The sequence below is a fragment of the Mus pahari genome, chromosome 14 (assembly GCF_900095145.1).
Source record: "Mus pahari chromosome 14, PAHARI_EIJ_v1.1, whole genome shotgun sequence".
Classification (NCBI taxonomy): Eukaryota; Metazoa; Chordata; class Mammalia; order Rodentia; family Muridae; genus Mus; species Mus pahari.
The window spans coordinates 18,363,660-18,383,385 of record NC_034603.1 but is presented as its reverse complement, the minus strand read 5'-3'; the positions used below and the strand labels follow the sequence as shown (position 1 = coordinate 18,383,385).

At 48.5% G+C, this 19,726-nt stretch overlaps 2 protein-coding genes and 1 pseudogene across 3 annotated transcripts in view; 1 reads left to right on the top strand and 2 right to left on the bottom strand.

Moving 5' to 3' along the window:
* The window catches only part of Tbc1d9b (TBC1 domain family member 9B), a 38,038-nt gene extending 35,436 nt beyond the window's left edge, over positions 1-2,602 (bottom strand). The window contains exon 1 of one of the 2 annotated variants that reach the window (XM_021211415.1): positions 2,422-2,602. In XM_021211415.1, coding sequence (XP_021067074.1) covers positions 2,422-2,539 — 118 coding nt within the window. In that variant the 5' untranslated portion in view covers positions 2,540-2,602. The remainder of the gene's footprint in view (positions 1-2,421) is intronic. The other variant, XM_021211414.2, reaches the window with a different exon arrangement.
* Positions 2,603-3,566: 964 nt separating this feature from the next.
* Positions 3,567-7,112, top strand: LOC110331218 (annotated as a pseudogene).
* Positions 7,113-13,255: 6,143 nt separating this feature from the next.
* The window catches only part of Rnf130 (ring finger protein 130), a 96,408-nt gene continuing 89,937 nt past the window's right edge, over positions 13,256-19,726 (bottom strand). Inside the window, exon 8 of the mRNA XM_021212918.2 lies at positions 13,256-15,158. Within this exon, the coding sequence (XP_021068577.1) occupies positions 15,049-15,158 (110 nt within the window). The 3' untranslated portion in view covers positions 13,256-15,048. The remainder of the gene's footprint in view (positions 15,159-19,726) is intronic.

Genomic DNA, 19,726 nt, shown 5'->3' with positions numbered 1-19,726 from the left:
ACAGATGGTTATGAGCCACCATGTGGTTGCTGGGATTTGAACTCCGGACCTTCGGAAGAGCAGTCGGGTGCTCTTACCCACTGAGCCATCTCACCAGTCCCACTTCTATCTCTTATTCACTGTTAATACTTTTGTTAACCTACCACTTTTCATCTGATCCCCCCCCCATCTCTACTAAATGCAACGAACAGTTACAAAATAGATAAATCCAAACAAGGGATTTTTCATTTGTTTTACTAAAATGTTAAAAAAGAATAGTCACTTTAAGTTGCAGTTAGAGATCTAGAGAGTGGCTCAGCAACAAAATGCCTACCATGCAAGCAGGAGGATCTGAGTTCGAATCCCCAGCACCCACAGAATGATGGGCATGGCCACTCGTGTCTGTAACCTGAGTGCTGGGAGCAGAGCAGAGATGAACTCTGGAGTTCACTGGCCAACTAACCATCTCAAAGCACAAGGTGGGGGAGGGCTCTAGGAGACTCTCCTGACCAAGCCTGGCTTCCGCACACACAGGCATGGGCTCCTGCATGGACACCAGGAAGGTGGGTCTCTGTGAATTTAAGACTAACTTGGTCTATGTAATGAGTTCCAGGCCTGCCAAAGCTTAAAATCGTGAGACTACCTCAAAAACAAAAGAAAAAGGTGCCTTCAAGTCTTACTATGGTTCGGAGTCAACTTCTCAGTGTTCACGGTGAGGTTTTTCCTTTGGGTCTTGGGAACATTCTTTTAGAGTATCTGCATAAACTAATGGCAGAGCCATATTGCAGGACCTGAAACCTTCCTAACCTGATGACCCTCTCCTCACACCCACTCTTTAATGAGAAGTTCAGGCTAGCAAACTATTTATTATTAATTATTCCCTTTTTGTTTTTCAAGACAGAGGGTTTCTCTGTGTAGCCCTGGCTGTCCTGGACTCACTCTGTAGACCAGGTTGGCTTTGAACTCAGAGATCCACCTCCCTCTGCCTCCCAAGCACCACCACAGCTGACTTGTTTATTTATTTTTTTTTTTGTGTATGGGTGTTGTGTCTACATGTATATCTGTGTACATGTTTGTGCCTGGTGCCCATGGATGCCTGAAGAGGGTATTGGGTTTTCTATAACCAAAATTACAGATGGTTGTGAGCCACCATATGGGTGCTGGGGTTTGAACCTTGGTTTTGCAGCCCTTAAGCCCACTTCTCCAGGCCAGGCTGGTTTAAAAAGTTTTGAAAAGAGACTCGAAGGAACCTGCGTTCCTGATGAATCTCAGTGCTCAGGAGGCTGTGACGGCCCAACGGCCATGGCAGGCTGCGCAAACCTGGCTCAATGGAATTTGGAATTCACAGAATGGCTGGCACCGTAGTTTGGACGCTCAGCCTTGAGAGGCGGGAGGCAGTCGGACACAGATGAATGATAGAACAAAAGGGACTCGTCCCACGGTGCCCTGTGTTCCTCAGTGGCCTTATGGTAGCTTCCAAGATTGGTCACTGGGCTGTTCAGGGGGGCTGCTACCTAACTCAATAAACACTGGGTCCTGGAGCCAGGCCTAAAGTCATCTCTTGGCCCTTCGGGAAGGAGCCTGATTGTGGAAGAGAACATTGAGTTTTCTTGGAGAAGGTACAGTCCCTTCCTTCCACATTAAGAAGTGTAGCTCATGAGATGCTGGCAGCTGATGTCACCTAGGTGAGGCCACCAACTACATCTGCAGGACTGTCAGCTGCCACACTGCAAAAACAGGGCATTCACAGAAAATTCACTCTCCCTATTGAAAGATCTGGCACCCAGAAGGGTCCACGTACTGGGGTCTGCTGCAGGGCCAGACCTGGAGTACCTAACATGCCCTGGGACACACGGGGCTTCCCCAAATCCTGAATAGATTCCCACAATGTCACATGTCACACAAAGTCACAGGCACCCACTCCAGCTGCTTCTGTGTGAGTGGTAGTGGCCAGATACCTGAGAGGCACCTGGGGTAGCTCAGAGGGACACTTCATATATACAGATAAATATGCAAAAACAAGCTTGGAATTGGGAGCTCTGATGGCATCAAGTGAGGAGAGGCCGGAGGAAGGGGAGCGGAGGTCAGGGCATCTTTGGTCTTCGCCAAGAGGCAACTAACTCTTCAGTGAACTAGGAGTAAAGGGGGCAAAAGAAAACGTGTGCTTATGCCACTCGGTCCCTCATAGGCAGCTGGAGAAACTGAGGCAGAGGACGAGCTGGGGAACCCTGCTGGCTTCTGGTTGCTATGTGACTTTACAGGACTGTGCTTACATCCCGGCGGAGGCCACTGGTGTCCTTCCCCTGCTGCCCGCCCCCGGGATCGTCCTCCCCACCCGCCTTCCGACCCCCCCCCCCGTGCCGCTGCGCGTGCCCGCGGGTCGCGTCCTGCTGCCCCGCCAGGCCCGGTGCGCACAGGCCCGGCCTCCCGCGCCCCGCTCACCCGTGAGGCCTCCGCCCTTGCCGTGGCCTCGGCGCCGCTGCAGCACGAAGAAGGGGTTGGCCCGCTCCGTCACCCATAGCGCGTTAGCCACCAGCACCTCCTCGGGCCCGAGCCACATCCCGCGGCCGCTCGCACCGGGCCAGAGCCCGTGAGGCGGAAGCGCGCGCCGCCGCCGTCGCTGCGCCCGAGCCGAGCCGAGCGGAGCCGAGAGGCCGGGGCGGGGTCGAGACGTCCGCCCGAAGGGTGGCTCCCCCTAGCGGCCGCGCCGGCTCACAACGCCGCCCTTCTGGACCTCTGCTGGCCTGGCAGTCCGGTCCAACCCCGCCACCGCGGTCCAATGTGTAGGGGATCGCATGCTCTCTACCTACTGTGCAGCCCAGGCGAGTTAATGTGGCAAAAAGCGTCTGGACAAGGGTATAGCAGCGCCTGGTCAGCCTCGGACCTTTGACTCAAGTCTAAGGTTGGAATCCTCAAGAGCCCAGTTGTCCTTTGAAATAAGCGCACTCACCCCATCTGACAGATGGACTGGGGTGGCCTTGAGGCTGGGGTCACAGATGAGCGCTTTATTTTTTTTCATAAGCGGACAGCAGTATGATCTAGGGGTGCAGTGCCCTGCTCTTACCTCTCCTGGCCTGAAGGCGGCAGTCTCCGACAGAGCAAATTCACCTTCAGACCCCAGACCAACGCTTCTGCCACTGAACCATGAAGGAAAATTAGTGGCAGCGGGCTCTGTGAACTAGAGCCCGGTGAAACGATTAGGAACAGGATAGTTTCTGACGCAATTGACTCGGCCTGGACAAAAGGTGTGGACCTTATTTATTTTGGTAAAGGCTAGGGAGACGGCTGTATGAGCTGTCCCCATGTCACCTGGACATGGCAGGAGGGTGAAAGGAAGGAGAGGCTTGAGCTAGTTTGAGGGTTTTGTTTGAAACAGAGTCTCTAATATTTCTGTAGTTCAGGCTAGCCTCAAACTCTATGGATGATCTCAGACTCTTTGATGCCCCTGCCTCAGCCATCCCCATTGCTAGGATGTGGTGCTCAGGATGTAACTGAGAACTCCATACTTGCTAGGCAAGCACTCTGGGCTGCATCCACAGGCCTTGAGTTGGGTTCTGTCGCTGGCATTCAAGGGTGTGGCCGATGTAATGGGTGACGACAGCCCGAGTGAGCCACAACCTTCTGAAACGTGGCTTGTGACTCCGCTCTCAAGACATGGAGACTGACTTTCCTTACAACTTTGAAGTACAATATACTCTGGTTATCCTGACAGTACACAGCAGTCAGTCTGGTTGTCCATCATCTTACTCCATGGGGGAGTGAGTACGACATCTATGTATGAAACATAGCTAAACTCATCATCTCTCACATACTGGATTCGCAGCCCATTGTATTCATGTGTTCTAATAGTAAGTACTGAACGAGGACTTTGGAAGCACAGACGAATGCTACTGTGCTCTCTGGAGAATTCTACCCTCAAGAATTCAGAAGTAAGCCAGCCATGGTGGTAGACACTTTTACCCCAGGACTTGGGAAGCAGAGGCAGGCATATCTCTGTGAAGTTGAGAACAGCATGGTTTACCTAGCAAGTTCTAGACCAAAAATAATTCAGAAGTAGTGGGTTAGCTGGGCGTGGTGGTACACACCTTTAGTCCCAGCACTCAGGAGGCAGAGGCAGGTGGATTTCTGAGTTCGAGGCCAGCCTGGTCTACAGATTGAATTCCAGGACAGCCAGGGCTACACAGAGAAAGCCTGTCTCAAAAACAACAACAACAACAACAACAAAAAACCAAAAAAAAACCCACCAAAAACAAACAAAAAGAAGTAGTGGATTGAGGGATGGCTCAGCAAAAGATGAGGGTACAGCTCCAGGGAATATGATAAGCTCTTCTGGCTGCTGAAAGTAACAGCAATAGCATTCACTCATGTATACACACACACACACACACACACACACACACACACACAGAGATCTTCAAAAAATGTAATTTGGAAGAATCATAATTTTATAAAAAGCATTTGGAAGTTCCTAAGAACCAGTGGGATACCTGACTTTGATCTCAGAGCCCACACAGTAGGAGAAAAAAAAAATGGCTCCTGCAAGTTTTCTTTGACTTCTAAGTAAAATAAAATAATAACTAACTAAATAAATGTAATTTAAGAACTGCAAGTATTTGTTCCACCCTGGAGCGCAGTAAAGGATCATCTATCCTTATTTCAAAGGACTGACAAACTTGAGTATACTTTAGTGTACTCAAGAGTCAAGAGACAGCAGCCTGATGGTAACAGTAGTGGTATATCCCTCCACGCAACACTCAGTTATAAGATATTAGCCACTGACATGCTAAGACATGGCTGGGCCTCGGACATCTGACGCTGACGCATAGACTGTTGGCATTGCCTATGTCTCCGCATACCTAACACGTTCCTGGGTGCTGCAGCTGACCCAGAGACCAACCTGTAAGGACTAGTTCTTATAAGGAAAATAATATTTATTGAGCCTATATCTTTTTTCTTTTTATTTTCTGTGAATTTATTTTATAAAATTCACTTGATTGATAAAATTGCAAAATTCAGGCTCTGACACCGTCACAGGACTTAGCAGTCAACCACAATATTTAGTACTTCGGCTCCTTTTCATCATCTGGAATCGTAATCCTGCCCACATCACAGCTACTCTGCTTTTGCCTCTATGGTCTGCCTATTCTGGGTATTTAGTGTGAACAAAGTAATCTGTCCCATTCTGCTTGGCTTCTTCACTCACCATCAGGTGTCCAAGGTCCATCTATGCCATAGCATGACCATGGCTTATATTTTATGGCTGAATATTGCATGGAGGTCTATGCCACATCTTGTTATCCACCAGTGGATAGATATTTCAGCCTCTTGGCTCTTAATAATATTATCATAAGCACTGTGCACATTGTTAAAAAGATTTTTACCTGTGTGTCGGAATATGGGGCATATTTGTGCCCAGGTGTGCATGACCATACACACATATGTGTGTGGAAGTCAGGGACTGGGTCCTTTCTGCAATCACACTATACCTACTTCCTAAAGACAAGATTTTTTTCCTTGAATCCAGGGCTTCTGTTTTCTCAGCTAAGCTGGAAATCCGAGGCCCCATCAATCTTCTTCTTCTCTGATCCCTCCAGCTGGGGGGTACTGGTGTGCCCGATGTGCCTGGCTTGTTAAATGGGGTCTGGGGTTCCAAAGGTACCCGTGAGCAGCGGATGCTCTCATTGCTGAGCTCTCTCCAGTCCGCGTGTACAAATTTGAATGAAAGTTGTTTTTATATTTCTTTTGGATATGAGAACCAATAAAATAATGTCATTAAGAATTAAGAGGCCGGGCGTGGTGGCGCACGCCTTTAATCCCAGCACTCGGGAGGCAGAGGCAGGCGGATTTCTGAGTTCAAGGCCAGCCTGGTCTACAGAGTGAGTTCCAGGACAGCCAGGGCTACACAGAGAAACCCTGTCTTGAAAAACCAAAAAAGAAAGAAAAAAAAAAAAAAAAAAAAGAAAGAACGAAAGAAATTACGAGCCGCTCTCCGCTCTTCCTCTCTGTACCCTATTGAACTAGAGTGGGAAGAGGCAAGTCCGGTCTCAAAATGGAGGTAAAACTGCCGCCCAGTCACCCCCAGCCTGATTCTGGTGGCACAGCCATCACCCCCGCCTGGGGAGGGAGGTGAGTGTGGGTGGGGGAGTGGCTGAGGAAGCTGTTTATTGGTGGTCTGAGCTTTGAAACCACAGATGATAGCTGAAGAGAACAGTCTGAGAAATGGGGCACACTTACAGACTGCGTGGTCATATGAGATCCCCAAACAACACGTGCCAGAGGCGTTGGTTTTGTGACCTACTCTTGTGTTGAAGGGGTGGATGCTGCACTGCGTGCTCGGCCACACAAGGCTGATGGGCGTGTGGTGGCACCAAAGAGAGGACTAGAGAGGACTCTGTAAAGCCAGGTGCCCATTTAATGGTGAAGAAGATTTTTGTTGGTGGTATTAAAGAGGATATGGAAGAATATAACCAGAGAGAGTACTCGGGAGAGCATGGCAAGATTGAAACCATAGACGCTATGGAAGACAGGCAGAGTGGGAAAAGGAGAGGGTTTGCTTTTGTAACTTTTGATGATCACGACACAGCTGATAAAATTGTTGTTCAGAAATACCACCCTATTAACGGGCACAATTGTGAAGTGAAAAGGGCCCTTTCTAAACAAGAGATGCAGTCTGCTGGGTCCCAGAGAGGTCATGGAGGTGGATCTGGCAACTCTATGGGTCGTGGAGGACACTTTGGAGGTGGTGGAGGAAACTTTGGTGGAAGAGGAGGCTATGGTGGTGGAAATGGTTGCAGCAGAGGTAGTTATGGAGGTGGTGATGGTGGCAGCTATGGTGGTGTTCCTGGTTACAGTATCAGAGGAGGTTATGGAGGTGGTGGAACAGGATATGGGAACCAGGGTGGTGAATTTGGTGGAGGAGGAGGAGGATATGATGGTTACAATGAAGGAGGAAATTTTGGTGGAGGTAACATGGTAGTGGTGGGAACAATAATGACTTTGGAAATTATAGTGAACAGCAACAATCAAATTATGGACCCATGAAGGGGGGCAGTTTTGGTGGCAGAAGCTCAGGCAGTCCCTGTGGTGGCAGCTATGGATCTGGAGGTGGTAGATATGGCAGTGGAAGGTTTTAAAATAAAACAGAAGCCTTTAATCCCAGCACTTGGGAGGCAGAGGCAGGTGGATTTCTGAGTTCAAGGCCAGCCTGGTCTACAAAGTGAGTTCCAGGACAGCCAGGGTTATACAGAAAAACTGTCTCAAAAACAAAACAAAACAAAACAAAACAAAAAAAGGCTACAGTTCTTAGCAGGAGAGCAAGCGAGCGAGGAGTGTCAGGAAAGCTGCAGGTTACTTTGAGATAGTCGTCCCAGATGCATTATAGGAACTGTAAAAATCTGCCACAGAAGGAACCATGATCCATAGTCAGGAAAGTCACTGCAGCTTAAACAGGAAACCCCTCTCGTTCAAGACGATCATAGCCGGTTTGCAAACAGTGCAGCTATTGATTAATGCAATGTAGTGTCAAGTAAATGTACACTCCTGAGGGCTTTTATCTGTTGTAGCTTTGTCTTTCTTTTCCTTTTCATGACATCAGGCATATTGCCCTGTAAATTATGGTAGTGGTACCAGGAATAAAAATTTAAGGAGTTTTTAACTTAAAAAAAAAAAAAAAAGAATTAAGAGCCACACCCTTCTTTGTCTCTTTGTCTCTGTCTCTTTGTCTCTGTCTCTGCCTCTTTTCCCCCTTGAGCTAGTTTCTCTATATGAAGCCCTGGCTCTCCTGGCACTGTGTAGGCCAGGCTGGTCTTGAACTCACAGAAATCTACCTGCCTCTGCTTTCTAAGTAGAGGGATTAAAGGTGTGCACTACCATGCTTAGACTTGACTTTTTCTTTTAATTAAAAAAAATGTTTAGATTTTACTTATTTTTGTTTTATGTGTATGGGTATTTTGCCTGCACGTAAGTCTGTATACAGTCATATGAGTACCTAGTATCTTTGGAGGCCAAAAGAGATAGTTGGATCTCCTGAAACTGGAGTTACAGATGGTTGTGAACCACCATCTGGGTGCTGGGAATCGAACCCAGTTTTCTGGAAGAGCAGCCAGCGTTCTTAGCTACTGAGCTGTCTCCCTAACCCTGAAAGCCTGGCTTTTGAGCACACCAGACTCTTTCACAGCAGCTTTTCTTATCTGATATTCTTACAGTGTGTCAGAGTTCAAGCCAGGGTTCAGCCCTCGGCTAGCCGTTTCTAGAACGTGTGAAGCGGCATCACTGTGGTTTGGATTTGTGTTTTTCTACCATATCCCCTTTAAGGAGCACATGCTTTTTGTCACCTGCAACCGCAGAGAGCATTTCATGTGACACAAACAGCTTTCTCAACAGAGTTTTATTGAAACGGTTATATTAGCAAATTCCACACATACAGGTGTACACTATTGGCATAGAGGTACATGCCAGACAATTTCACTACTTAATTATACTTACATCAACCATGTGGACCTAGGAGTTGTGCTGCCCACTTCCAGGGGGTTGACACATCTGACTGTCAAGAAGTCGGCTCATACTGTACGTGCAGATGTCTGCATTCTTGACAGGGGAACCCCTACAGTGAAGTCGCACACTGCGTCAATGAGCAACCTTGCTATTTGAATACTTATATGTGAGCTCCTTCTGCCACAAGCCACCCACTGGTGCACAGCGTCCCTCTCATCCCTCCAGGTGCCCCACCTTGCTGTCTGCCTAAGGCGTGTTCTGAGCTTCCTCACCCCAAGTTACCTGTGCTTAGGTTAGAAAAATAGTTTTGTATGCCATCCACTGAAATGTTGTGCATAGTCAGCAGGAACCTGGAGTGAGTGGGGCTCTTTGAATGATCCAGATAGGAAAGGGGTGACTTCAGTGTTTTCTATGAGTGTTTGTAAAAGCTACTGAGGGTCAGAAACAACTGCACACATGGGGCCTAGAACTTAAACTGGTTTCTCTCTTACCGGAGTGACATGTCTAGGAGGCGATGGTTTTCCCCACCTCACGCCCAAGTCTCCTCTCAGCTTGGACTCTTCCCTGTTCCTGTAAACACCACTGTGCAGTTTTCTTGGGTGAGGTATGGCCACTCAAGAGTCCATCTTACTTCCCATGCGGGGCTGAAGATGCCAGATTCCATCCCAAGCACCAACCAAGAGAGCTGTATTCCAGCTGGGTCAGGAAGCCAGCCAGGGCTGTCAGGGAGGTGGCACGTGCTATGGCTGCCCCGAAAAGGTCTAGGTGTAGAACCAGGCCGAATCTACTGATCGAGGCATAAAGCATGGGTGGCAGTTGGCAGGTGCAGCTTGCTTACTTGAAGGGAAAAATATGAGTTGGGATGTCACATTTTACCAGGCCCTCCCACAAGGTTTTTTTGTTTTTCTTTTTTTTTAAGAACAAATATCTTGGTTTAGAACCTTCCAGTCATTAGAAAAGTCCTTTAATATCATAATGCAAATACATTTAGATTTATTTGTGGATGAAAGATAATTCCAAAAGCAGGTTAGAATCCACTTTCTGTTGGGTTAAATTTGTAAAAATGTAGCTCAGTACAATGTTGACTATTGCCAGTCTGGAGAGGAGGGTCTAAGATGGCAGCTGTGGGCTTGTGGGTGGCCACCATGTTCCTTCCAGGTGCATGAACCTGCTCAGCAAGTGGCGTTGAGATGGAGAGAAATGACAGATGTCAGCATCAAATGCTTTGGGGATGCTGGAAGGTGAGGAGATGGAGGGTCACCACAGGGGGAGATAAGGTGAGGAGATGGAGAGGGTCACCACAGGGGGAGATGCTGCCTGGCGCTCAGTCTTCCCCCGGGAGGGGAGTGAGGATGTGAGTGAAGGTGCTAATGGCTGGGTGAGGGCTCCACCAAGGCCTCTGAGAAAGACTCTACGTTTAGGCTGTGGAACGGGGTCCTGGCCACCTCAAGCCTGTCTTAAAGAGTCAATAGGAGGGGCCTGATGGATCCCAGGGTGGAGGCCTAAGTTACTCTGGAGGCCATAAGTCCTCCAGGAATCGCAATGCTTGGGTTGCACAGAGTTCAAAAGCTGTTCTGCCCTCCGCCGTGTGTTTCTTCTTCCTTCCCCAAGTCAGAGTGAAAAAAGCGGGGAGGAAAGTGTATTGAGCCTAGGAGGACTGCAGGATAATCACGGGAGGAGCAGCTTCCACGGGGCCGTTTTAGGGTCCTCAGAACCATGTCTGTAATGTAGAAATGTTACCCTTTTAGCAGCCGAGGCTGACAGCTCTCTGTGCCTCGGTGGTCACTACAGACTGGTGTGTGTGTGTGTGTGGGGTCACAGCTCTGGAAAACACAGGTGACTGTTTTTATCCCAGAGCCCACCTGTCCTGTCCCCATCAAAGGTCAGCTTTCTGGGAATACCCATAAAGAAGAGAGGAGCCCGCCGACCCTGTCAGAGCCCAGGAGGAGTTCCTTGGCTACAAGGGGGCTTCCTGACCACAAACTTCATCCCTCACGCTCAGGCTTCGGGAGGCTGTGACCTGTAAACACTGTACTCTGCAGAGAGCCAAGGGGACAGCCAGCCAGAGACGAGGAGTCTGCAGGAGCAGCTTTCCCATCGACTTTGCTGTCCCTGCTGTCTCCAGGAACACCAGGCATGCACAGGCGTCTCAGTCCCAGCATTCCTTCTGGTCCTTTTCTGACGCCACAACACTTACAGCTTGTAAGCCATCTTTCACAGTCTGGCCGTGATCTCAACCTCATCTAAGCATCTTAAACAGTTCTCTCTTTCCAGACCGGTTAACGATGACGCACCCACAGAAACCCCATGGCTGTCTGTAAACACTGTGTGGATCTGCACGCGAAGGTGCTTGTTTTAAGCTGTGGGTATCAAGGCAGTCGCCCCGTGTGAATGATTCCTTATTTTCACCTCCTCACACTGCCTTTGAGTTTAAGGGCACAGCCCTCCCATTCTGAACACTGGAGGATGAGAAGCTGCCAGGCCCACCTTTCTTGAGTGGGGAAACCTCGCGCAATCATTTCTCTACATCAGTGTCCCCAATAGCCTTTTCTGTGTGCGTACTGTACATCCCAGTCAATGGTGCCTAGCCCAGTTTCTTTCTGGCTGGCACCATCATTGGCACTGAGCATCTACCTCTGTCAGGGTGGGCATGTGCGCCCAGTGCACACACCTCTGCATAGGGCTGGGGAGGGGAAGATGCAGAGCCTCCCAGGATGTGGGATCCTGTAGACATCACTTCGGGGCTGAGTTTTATGGGTTCTCCTGGGTCCCGTTAATATTCACTCAATCACCGAGGTTAGAAATCTACCTTCCACTTCTACCTCACAGTTCCCTCACCCCCTTCCCCTGTGTTTAGTCAGCGCAGTCTGGAGCCCCTTGGTTCTAAGCCAACCAAGCGCTAGGGTACCAGCCCCCGGCAGGGCCCGTGTGCCCTCTGCCTCTCGCACAGCCTGCGGCTCAGTGTTCTTTTCCCAAGCAGACCCTATAGCTTCCTGGGGCCCAGACGCGCAGATGGGGACTTCGGCCCAAGGACCTTGCCTCCCTCCTGTGGCTCCTCACGACCCATCTCTACCCAGACGTGGTAGGCTGCACTCTACCCTTCCACCTATGCCCAGGGAACTGTCCCCTCGAGACTCACTCCGCAGAGTGCTGCCAACATGCCCGTTTCCAGGACGGTCAACTATGCCCAACCGCTGAAGGGCTTGAGTGCTGAGATCCACCCCCAGCCTCTCAAGTCTTCATGACTATTCCATCTTAACTCCAGTGCACAAGTCTGACACACAGTGAGAACTTCATAAAAAGTCTGTCAACAGGCTAGGCATGGTAGTACAGGCTTTTCAAACCAGCACTTGGGAGGCAGAGGCAGGTGGATCTCTGAGGTTGAGGCCAGCCTGGTCTACAGAGTGAGTCCTAGGGCAGCCAGGGCTACACAGAAAAATCCCTGTTTTGAAAACCAAAAAAGAAAAAGATAAAAAGGGCTGGTGACAAAACTCGCCCCACAGTCTTGCCTTTCCCTTCTAAATGCCAGTTGTAAATTCAGCAGTTTTCTTTCTTGACATTTATGAGCAGTGAGCCCTTGTTAGGAAGACCCCTGATATAAAATCAGTCTTGTTTTCTTGCAGCAGGGCGAGGGCCCCTAGAGCAAAGGTGAGCAGCAAAGGAACAATGGCTTTCCCCTCGAAGTCTGCTGTCATTTAGTGCATAGATGAGGGAGAACAAGGAGGTGAAGGGCAATGAGAGCAGGAAGGCTTACAAAGCCCATCAGACATGCCAGTTAGGAAGGTTCAGTAACCTTTGGTTCAATGCCTTTCTGACCACATATTTTGACATCCCAGGCTGTCATGTCTTGGAGCAAATGAGAAGCAGAGGCTCAGCTTGATGATGGATTGGCTTTCAGGGATGTGTCTTATGAGGGAACAACCAGAGGGTCCAGGAGATGGAGGCTGATTCAAAAGCAAGGCTTAGCCGGGCGTGGTGGCACACGCCTTTAATCCCAGCACTTGGGAGGCAGAGGCAGGCGGATTTCTGAGTTCGAGGCCAGCCTGGTCTACAGAGTGAGTTCCAGGACAGCCAGGGCTATACAGAGAAACCCTGTCTCGAAAAACCACCCCCCCCCAAAAAAAAAGCAAGGCTTAGCGGGCCTTGGGAGTTTTAAACTGTTGATGGTAGAGCCCATTTTCCCAAGACGGGAACAAAGGTGGGACCCTGGATGGATATACTCATTACTTCTGGAGATGCTTTGGGGACTTTATACCTGGATGTCCAGGTCAGTCAGCTGTCCTTTCTCCCTAAAGTAACAGGACCAGAGTGGCCCCTCCACAAGGAAGCTAAGTATCTCAAAAGCTTAAACCTCTGTATTCAAGCTGCTACAGCCCAGTCACAGCTAATGCTGCCTGTGTCTGTAGATTCTGATAGGCATGTGCTCTACGGCATATGCCAGTAATGGCTGTGCACCCAGCTCTACCTGGGTCTCCAGGGTGGCTCCGAAAGCACATGCCCTCAACAAAGATGCCAATGACCTGATGGACAAAGGCAGGACATCTGGATCTGAGCTGAGGGTGGCCCCAATTTTCAGAAGGGGGTCAACCTGGATATCTGGAGCACTATTCTGAGTGAGTCCCTTCACAGGAACTGTCTCCTTGGCTGTTCTACAATGACCATGTGTCCCAGTTTTTCCAGGGATTCAAACACTGTCTCAGTAGATTTTAGAGGACTCAATTTAATTTTTTTCCCCAAACAATTCTGTTTCTTTTTTTAGTAAAGTAACTGTCTAAAGTGTAACTTAATGTATATGCCTTTATAAGACAGATGAGACCTGAAGAAAATGATTAGCTGGGATCTGAATTTTGGTTATGGAGAAGACAAGGCTGGGCTTTGGACAACATGGCAATTACAGCATCCATCTGGTCTGCCACTCCAAACACTTCCACCTGAGCCTGTGGACCCTGGCAGTCTAGTCTCTTGTTGAAATGCTCTCGCTGAGAACCTGTCTTTCAGAACGATAATCTATTGAAACTTTATCAAAAATATTTTTATAGTACAAAGACTATAAAAAAGAAAGACAAAAGCCCTTGGTAAAAGTGAAAGCAGGAAAGACCTTAGACGTCGGTCCTGGTCCAGCCTCGAGTACTCAAGCCAAGTGCGGGGGCTCACCCTGCCACCGCATCCTCACAGGCTCTCAGCACTCAGGCTCTTCGACGGTCTGCTTCAGGCACAGGGGCACCTGAGGGATCTTAGGATCTTGAGGGATGTTACAAGATGCTGTGACAGAGAAACAGCCACACGTCGGAAGATGAAATGTATGCGCCTCAAACTTATGACCCATAGAGCCAATAAAAGTGTCAGGGTGGGAGCCTGTCTCTCTCCGCCTGTTGTGTTGTCACGCACACGGCTAGACACTGGTGTTGCATTCTCCTAACAGGGGTCTGGACATCTTCCCAGCTCTGATGAGAAGCAGGCTGACCGTGGCACAAACTTCTGCAGAAAGGAGGTGTTTATTGATCCTGGTCCCCCAAGTTCCTCATATATTAACTTGATGTCATTCTGGATGTGTGGGAAGAGCACACATGTCCCCAGTGTCTACCATGCATTTCCTTCTGTAAGTCTGGTTGCCAGTTCTCCAGTGTTTCTTCATGTTGGTGTTGAGGCGGGCATGATGGCACTGGATTGGACAATCAAGATGGAGGAGGAGGAGGCCTCATTTGGTATTTATTTGTAGGATGTTGGTTTGCACTTCCCAATAAAACATTCAAAACTATTTTGGTGTTGATGACTGTTAACCTTATTGATACCCTGCAGTCATCGTGCTAGACTCCTGGTGCCACCTCCCCATAGATACCACAGACAGCAGGGACAGATGCCTCCCATGTCCAGTGCCTATGTAAATACTTGTCATTTTATGTCATGCTCATCACAGATGCAGGAAAACGACAAAGCAGATGACTGTCTGATCCTGTGACGGCAGACTCTGGGCCCCATGGCCTGTGTCCTTCCAGCTCTGGAGGACAACAGGAGGTCGGAGTCTCACAGGGAGAAAGGAAGATGAAGCTTCTCTTGAAGGACTCTATGGGAAGAGGCCTCTTACCAGAAAATACAATAAGAGACAGAGGACAAAGGGAAGCAGGTCGAGGAGCCATGATTCATACTCTGCATTGGTGGGACGGTTCATCTGCAGGCTTTCCTGTGCATGTGAGGACCACAAAATGTATTTTACAAAACCCCCATGCCACCCTGACACAGAACAGCGTGCGACTATTTGGGGACACGGACACATTGGCAACAAATGCGTCATTAACCACTGGCCCCACCTCTTCTCTGGAGACAGAAAGGCTCCTGAGGTGCCCATACTCAGTGGTCAGCTTGGGGGTGGTACCACGTGGCTCTCTTGCGCAATAATGCTGCCATCAAACCTCACCTCGGGGGGAACACTGTAATTTAACCCTGAACCCCAACTTGCACCCAGAGGTACTGCCATTCTTCCCAGATGGACGATGACAGAGGATTACAAAGTAAGAAAGGTGACCATAAATCAAATCTCAAAAGGAGAGACCCCCAATAACCCGTTTTTTAAAAAAATCAGGTTTTGTTCTCATCATACATGTCCAAAGAAGGTTCGATTGTGGAAAATTCGCTTTCATACACCAGGCTACGAGGCGACAGGGAGTTCCGGTGAAAGACGTGCCCGCCTAAAAGAGGGACAAGAAAACAGACTTAGTATGGCCTTAGCCTTGGTCAGTAGGACCTTATCACTAGAAGGAAAATAACATAGGAACTGTGTTCCCAAGAGCTGGGGCTGGAACGCAGGGCCTCTAGCATGCTAGAGGAGTGCTGCAACTTTGAGCTGCCTCTGTGCCTTGTAAGCATGATGGATATGTTTTTTTTTTTTTGTTTTTGTTTTTGTTTTTTTTGAGATAGGGTTTCATGTAGACAAGACTAGCCTTGAACTCACTATAGCTGGCCTTGAACTTCTGATCCCCCTGTCTCTATTTCCTGAATCCTGGGATCACAAGCATGTGTTACCTCGTCCGGTTTATGAGATGCACAAACCTTGTGCATGCTAGGCAAGCACTCTGCCAACCGAGTCACACCCACAGCCCTTTGTAGGTTATTTCAAATACATGCATTCCCAGGGCTGGAGAAATGGCTCAACAGTTAAGAACACCCGCTGCTCCGGCAGGTCTGGAGTTCAGTTCCCATAACCCACATCAGGAGTCATAACTGTCCAAAACTCCAATTCCAGGGGATCCAATGTCATCTCCTGGCCTTCATGGGTGTGGCACACACGTGACATAAGCACACATACATAAAACAAAGATAAGTAAATCTTTTTAAAAACCTTCCAAAGTAGTGCCCGGTTAGGATCCCCGAAGGCATCACTGTCACTTCAAAGAACAGCTGCCTGAGGCTTCTGAAAAGGTGCCATTGATAAACCTGAAGACTTTTTTTTTTAATTGAATTTTTTATTAGATATTTTCTTCATTTACAGTTCAAATGCTATCCCCCAAACTCCCTATACCCTCCCCCTGCCCTGTTCCCCAACCTACTCACTCCTGCTTCCTGGCCATGGCATTCCCCTGTACTGGGGCATATAATCTTAGCAAGACCAAGGGCCTCTCTTCCCATTGATAGCCGACTAAGCCATCCTCTGCTACATATGCAACTAGAGACACAGCTCTGGGGGTACTGGTTAGTTCATATTGTTGTTCTTCCTATAGGGTTGCAGACCTCTTCAGCTCCTTGGGTACTTTCTCTAGCTCCTTCATTAGGGACTCTGTGTTCCAACCAATAGATGACTGTGAGCATCCACTTCTGTATTTACCAGGCATTGGCATAGCCTCACAAGAGAGAGCTATGTCAGGGTCCTGTCAGCAAAACCTTGCTGGCATATGCAATTGTGTCTGGGTTTGGTGGTTGTCAATGGGATGGATCCCTGGGTGGGGCAGTCTCTGGATGGTCCTTCCTTCCGTCTCAGCTCCGAACTTTGTCTCTGTAACTCCTTCCATGGGTATTTTGTTCCCCATTCTAAGAAGCAGCAAGTATCCACACTTTGGTCTTCCTTCAATCTGAAGACTTCTTATGGACATAATCATATGAAGAATTCCATATCCTTTCCTCTGAACATCTGTCCTGCAGGTGTGAGTACGCAGAAGCACTCCAGCAGCTGGGAAACCCTGGGGATTCTGGGTGGTCAGTTTTGAGAATCTGATAACACCCTGAAAATTTTGGACTGAAGAAGATGGTAGCAGTGCTTGCCATCGAGTCTGGTGACTTGAGTTTGACCCCTGGGACCAGAAAACTAACTCCTGCAAGTCGTCCTCAGAACTCTCGCTGTGTGTTACAGCAGGTATGTGCTTGAAAACGTAGACTAAGTTAAATTTAACAAAACAGTTTTTAAAATTAAAGTTTTAATTTAGGACTCAATAGGCAAAAGTGCTCCAGAGCCTAAGGACCATGATAATGTAAGAAGCTGAGTGTAATCCCGGGTCTGGGAAGGCACACTCAGACCAGCAGATCCACGGGCTCCCTGCCAGACAGTCTAGTCTAAGACTCGAGTTCCAGGTCAAAACAAGGGGGATGACTCCTAAGAAATGACTAAGGAACCCTGCCTTCACCGACCTGTGGTCTCCTCATACACTCTCCTACACATCTGCCCACACAAGCATGCGAACACCCCAACAAATGAAAAAGTTGGTTAATCAGTAGTGAAATCTGAGGTGTTTGTGTGTGTGTTTATGTGTGTGTGTGTGTAGGGGGGGCAGTATATCTTTATGTAGTGTAACCACGCTGGTCTTGAACTTGCAATCATTTTTAATTTTTTAACTAATTTTCTTGTTTTTTTTTTTTCCCCCCAAGACAGGGTTTCTCTGTGTAGCCCTGGCTGTCCTGGAACTCACTCTGTAGACCAGGCTGGCCTCAAACTCAGAGATCTGTTTGCCTCTGCCTCCCAAGTGCTGGGATTAAAGGCGTGTGCTACCACCAGCAGCTTTAAAATTAATGTTATTTTATCCATATGTGTTTGCCTGCACGAACCCGAGTCTGGAGGAGTTGCAGACAGCTGTGAGGGGGCATGTGAGGACTGCAGTGGGAGCCTCGGGAAGAGCAGTAAGTTCCCTTAACCACTGAGCCACCTTTCCTGTTCCCGAACCTACAGTCAGTCCTCTTGTCTCCTTCCCAAGTGCTGGGATTCCAGGCCTGAGGTCCAGGATTCCATGTGGGACCCCTCCCACTCCCTCTGCCTCAGCGGCTGAGCACAGACCTACACAACCAGCTGACACCAGGTGTTCTGAAGGGCAGTCTCCAACTTCACTTTTGCAGAGTGTGCGATTTTTAGTGATTTATGCTTTAAATAACATACTTAACTTTTTTCACCTTTAAAATTTATTTTGTGCCACGTGGTGGTGGTGGTGACATACACCTTTAGTCCCAGCATGCGTTAAGAAAAGATCCCAGGAAGATCTCTGAGTTCAGGGCCAGCCTGGTCTACAGAGCAAGTTCCAGGACAGTCAGGGATAGAGAGAGAGAGACTCTGTCTTAAAAACACACACACACACACACACATTATTTCCTTTCGTGTGGGTGCTGGGGTGGTGCTCACAGGCCATCCAGCTTGTATGGAGGTCAGGAGATAACTTTCAGGAGTAGATCCCACCTTGTGGGTTCCAGAAGTTGAAACCCAGGCTGTCACGCTTGGTGGCAGCTGCCTTTATCTTGCCAGCCTAAAGGTATTGATTTTGAGATGCAAATTTTCAATTGAATTCCCACTAAGGAACATTAGGATCCCCCCCTCCCCGCTCATCTTTGTCCCTTCCTTCTCCCATAAACAATGGTCCAAGCCATTATTATTTTTTTTTTTGCAAGTTTTATACATTTAGAGCTTATACTATTTGACCGTGCTGCTCAGAACGAAGTCAGGGTTCTGTTTTCTTTTCTGCATGGCTCCTGTTTTGTTGCTGTGGTTTTAATAAGGTAACAGAGAAATAAAGTAACATGAACATGATTAAACTTTGCAACTTCAAGGGCTTCTGTAGTGGGGGTTCAGTGGTTACAAGTGCACTGCACAGTCACAAGGACCAGCGTTCAGAGCCCAATACCCATGCAGCAAGCCAGGCTTCCCATAACAGCCATAACTCCAGTTCTGAGGGACTGCATGGGCTCTTCTGGCCTGTGCATCTGCACTAACAAGCACACAAGCACATACCTGTACATACTCTCTCTCGCAAACATGAATACGATAAATCTATAAAAACAGATTTTACACACATGCCTACCAACATAGCCAGACTATAGAAAATGAACATGTCTAACACCTGCCAAAATTTCCTGGACTCTTAGTTATCCCTTCTTCTCTTACCAGCCTATTCCTATCACCATGGAAACAGGTTATCTTGTATCTTTCTAGAATGTTGAATCGTTGAAAGTTGCTATGAACATCAATGTCCAAGCTCTGTGTGAGTACACTTGCCTCCTGGGTTAAGTGCTTGGAGTGGGATGTCTGGGGAGACCCCGGCCTGTTCTATGCCCTGTGTAATTGATGCTTTCCAGCCCTTTGAGCACTGTATGAGAACGCCAGTACCTCTTGTCAACCCCATGTCAGTCTTTTGAATCTTAGTCCTTCTAGTGTGAGTGGTTTCTTCTTGAAGTGTTTTCTTGCCCTTCTCTCTATTCCTCCTTCCTCCCCCTCCCCCCTCCCCTCCCTCTCTTCCTTTGAGTCAGAGTCTCAGTAGCCCAGGTTGGCCTGGAACTTGCTGTATAGCTGAGGATAACCTTAAACTCTGGAGTCTCCTGCCTACGCCTCCCAAATGCTGGGATCACAGGTGTGCACTGACCCCTCCCCCCAGCTCTCCTCTTAGTTTTTAAGATTCTATTTTCATCGCTTGTGTATGAGTGTCTGCCTGCATATGTGTGTATCGTACATCCATGTGTCTGGTACCCACGAAGAGCAGACCAAGGCCTTGGATCCCCTGGAATTGTCGTTACAGATGGTTTTGAGTCACCATGTGGGTACTGTGAACTGAACCTAGGTCCTCTGCAGGAGCAGCACGTGCTCTTCACTGCAGTGCCATCTTTCTAGCCACTCCTTTGCTGGTGATTACTGATACCAGGCATTCTACCATGCTTGTGCCAAGAATTCTCTTTTATGAGGGTGGGTGCCAGGGCTTGAACCCAGGGCACTGAGCACACTAGGCCAGAGCTCCACCACGGAGCCACTCCTCAGATCTCCTCCTTCTTGACAGGGAGATCTATGGTACCCTGG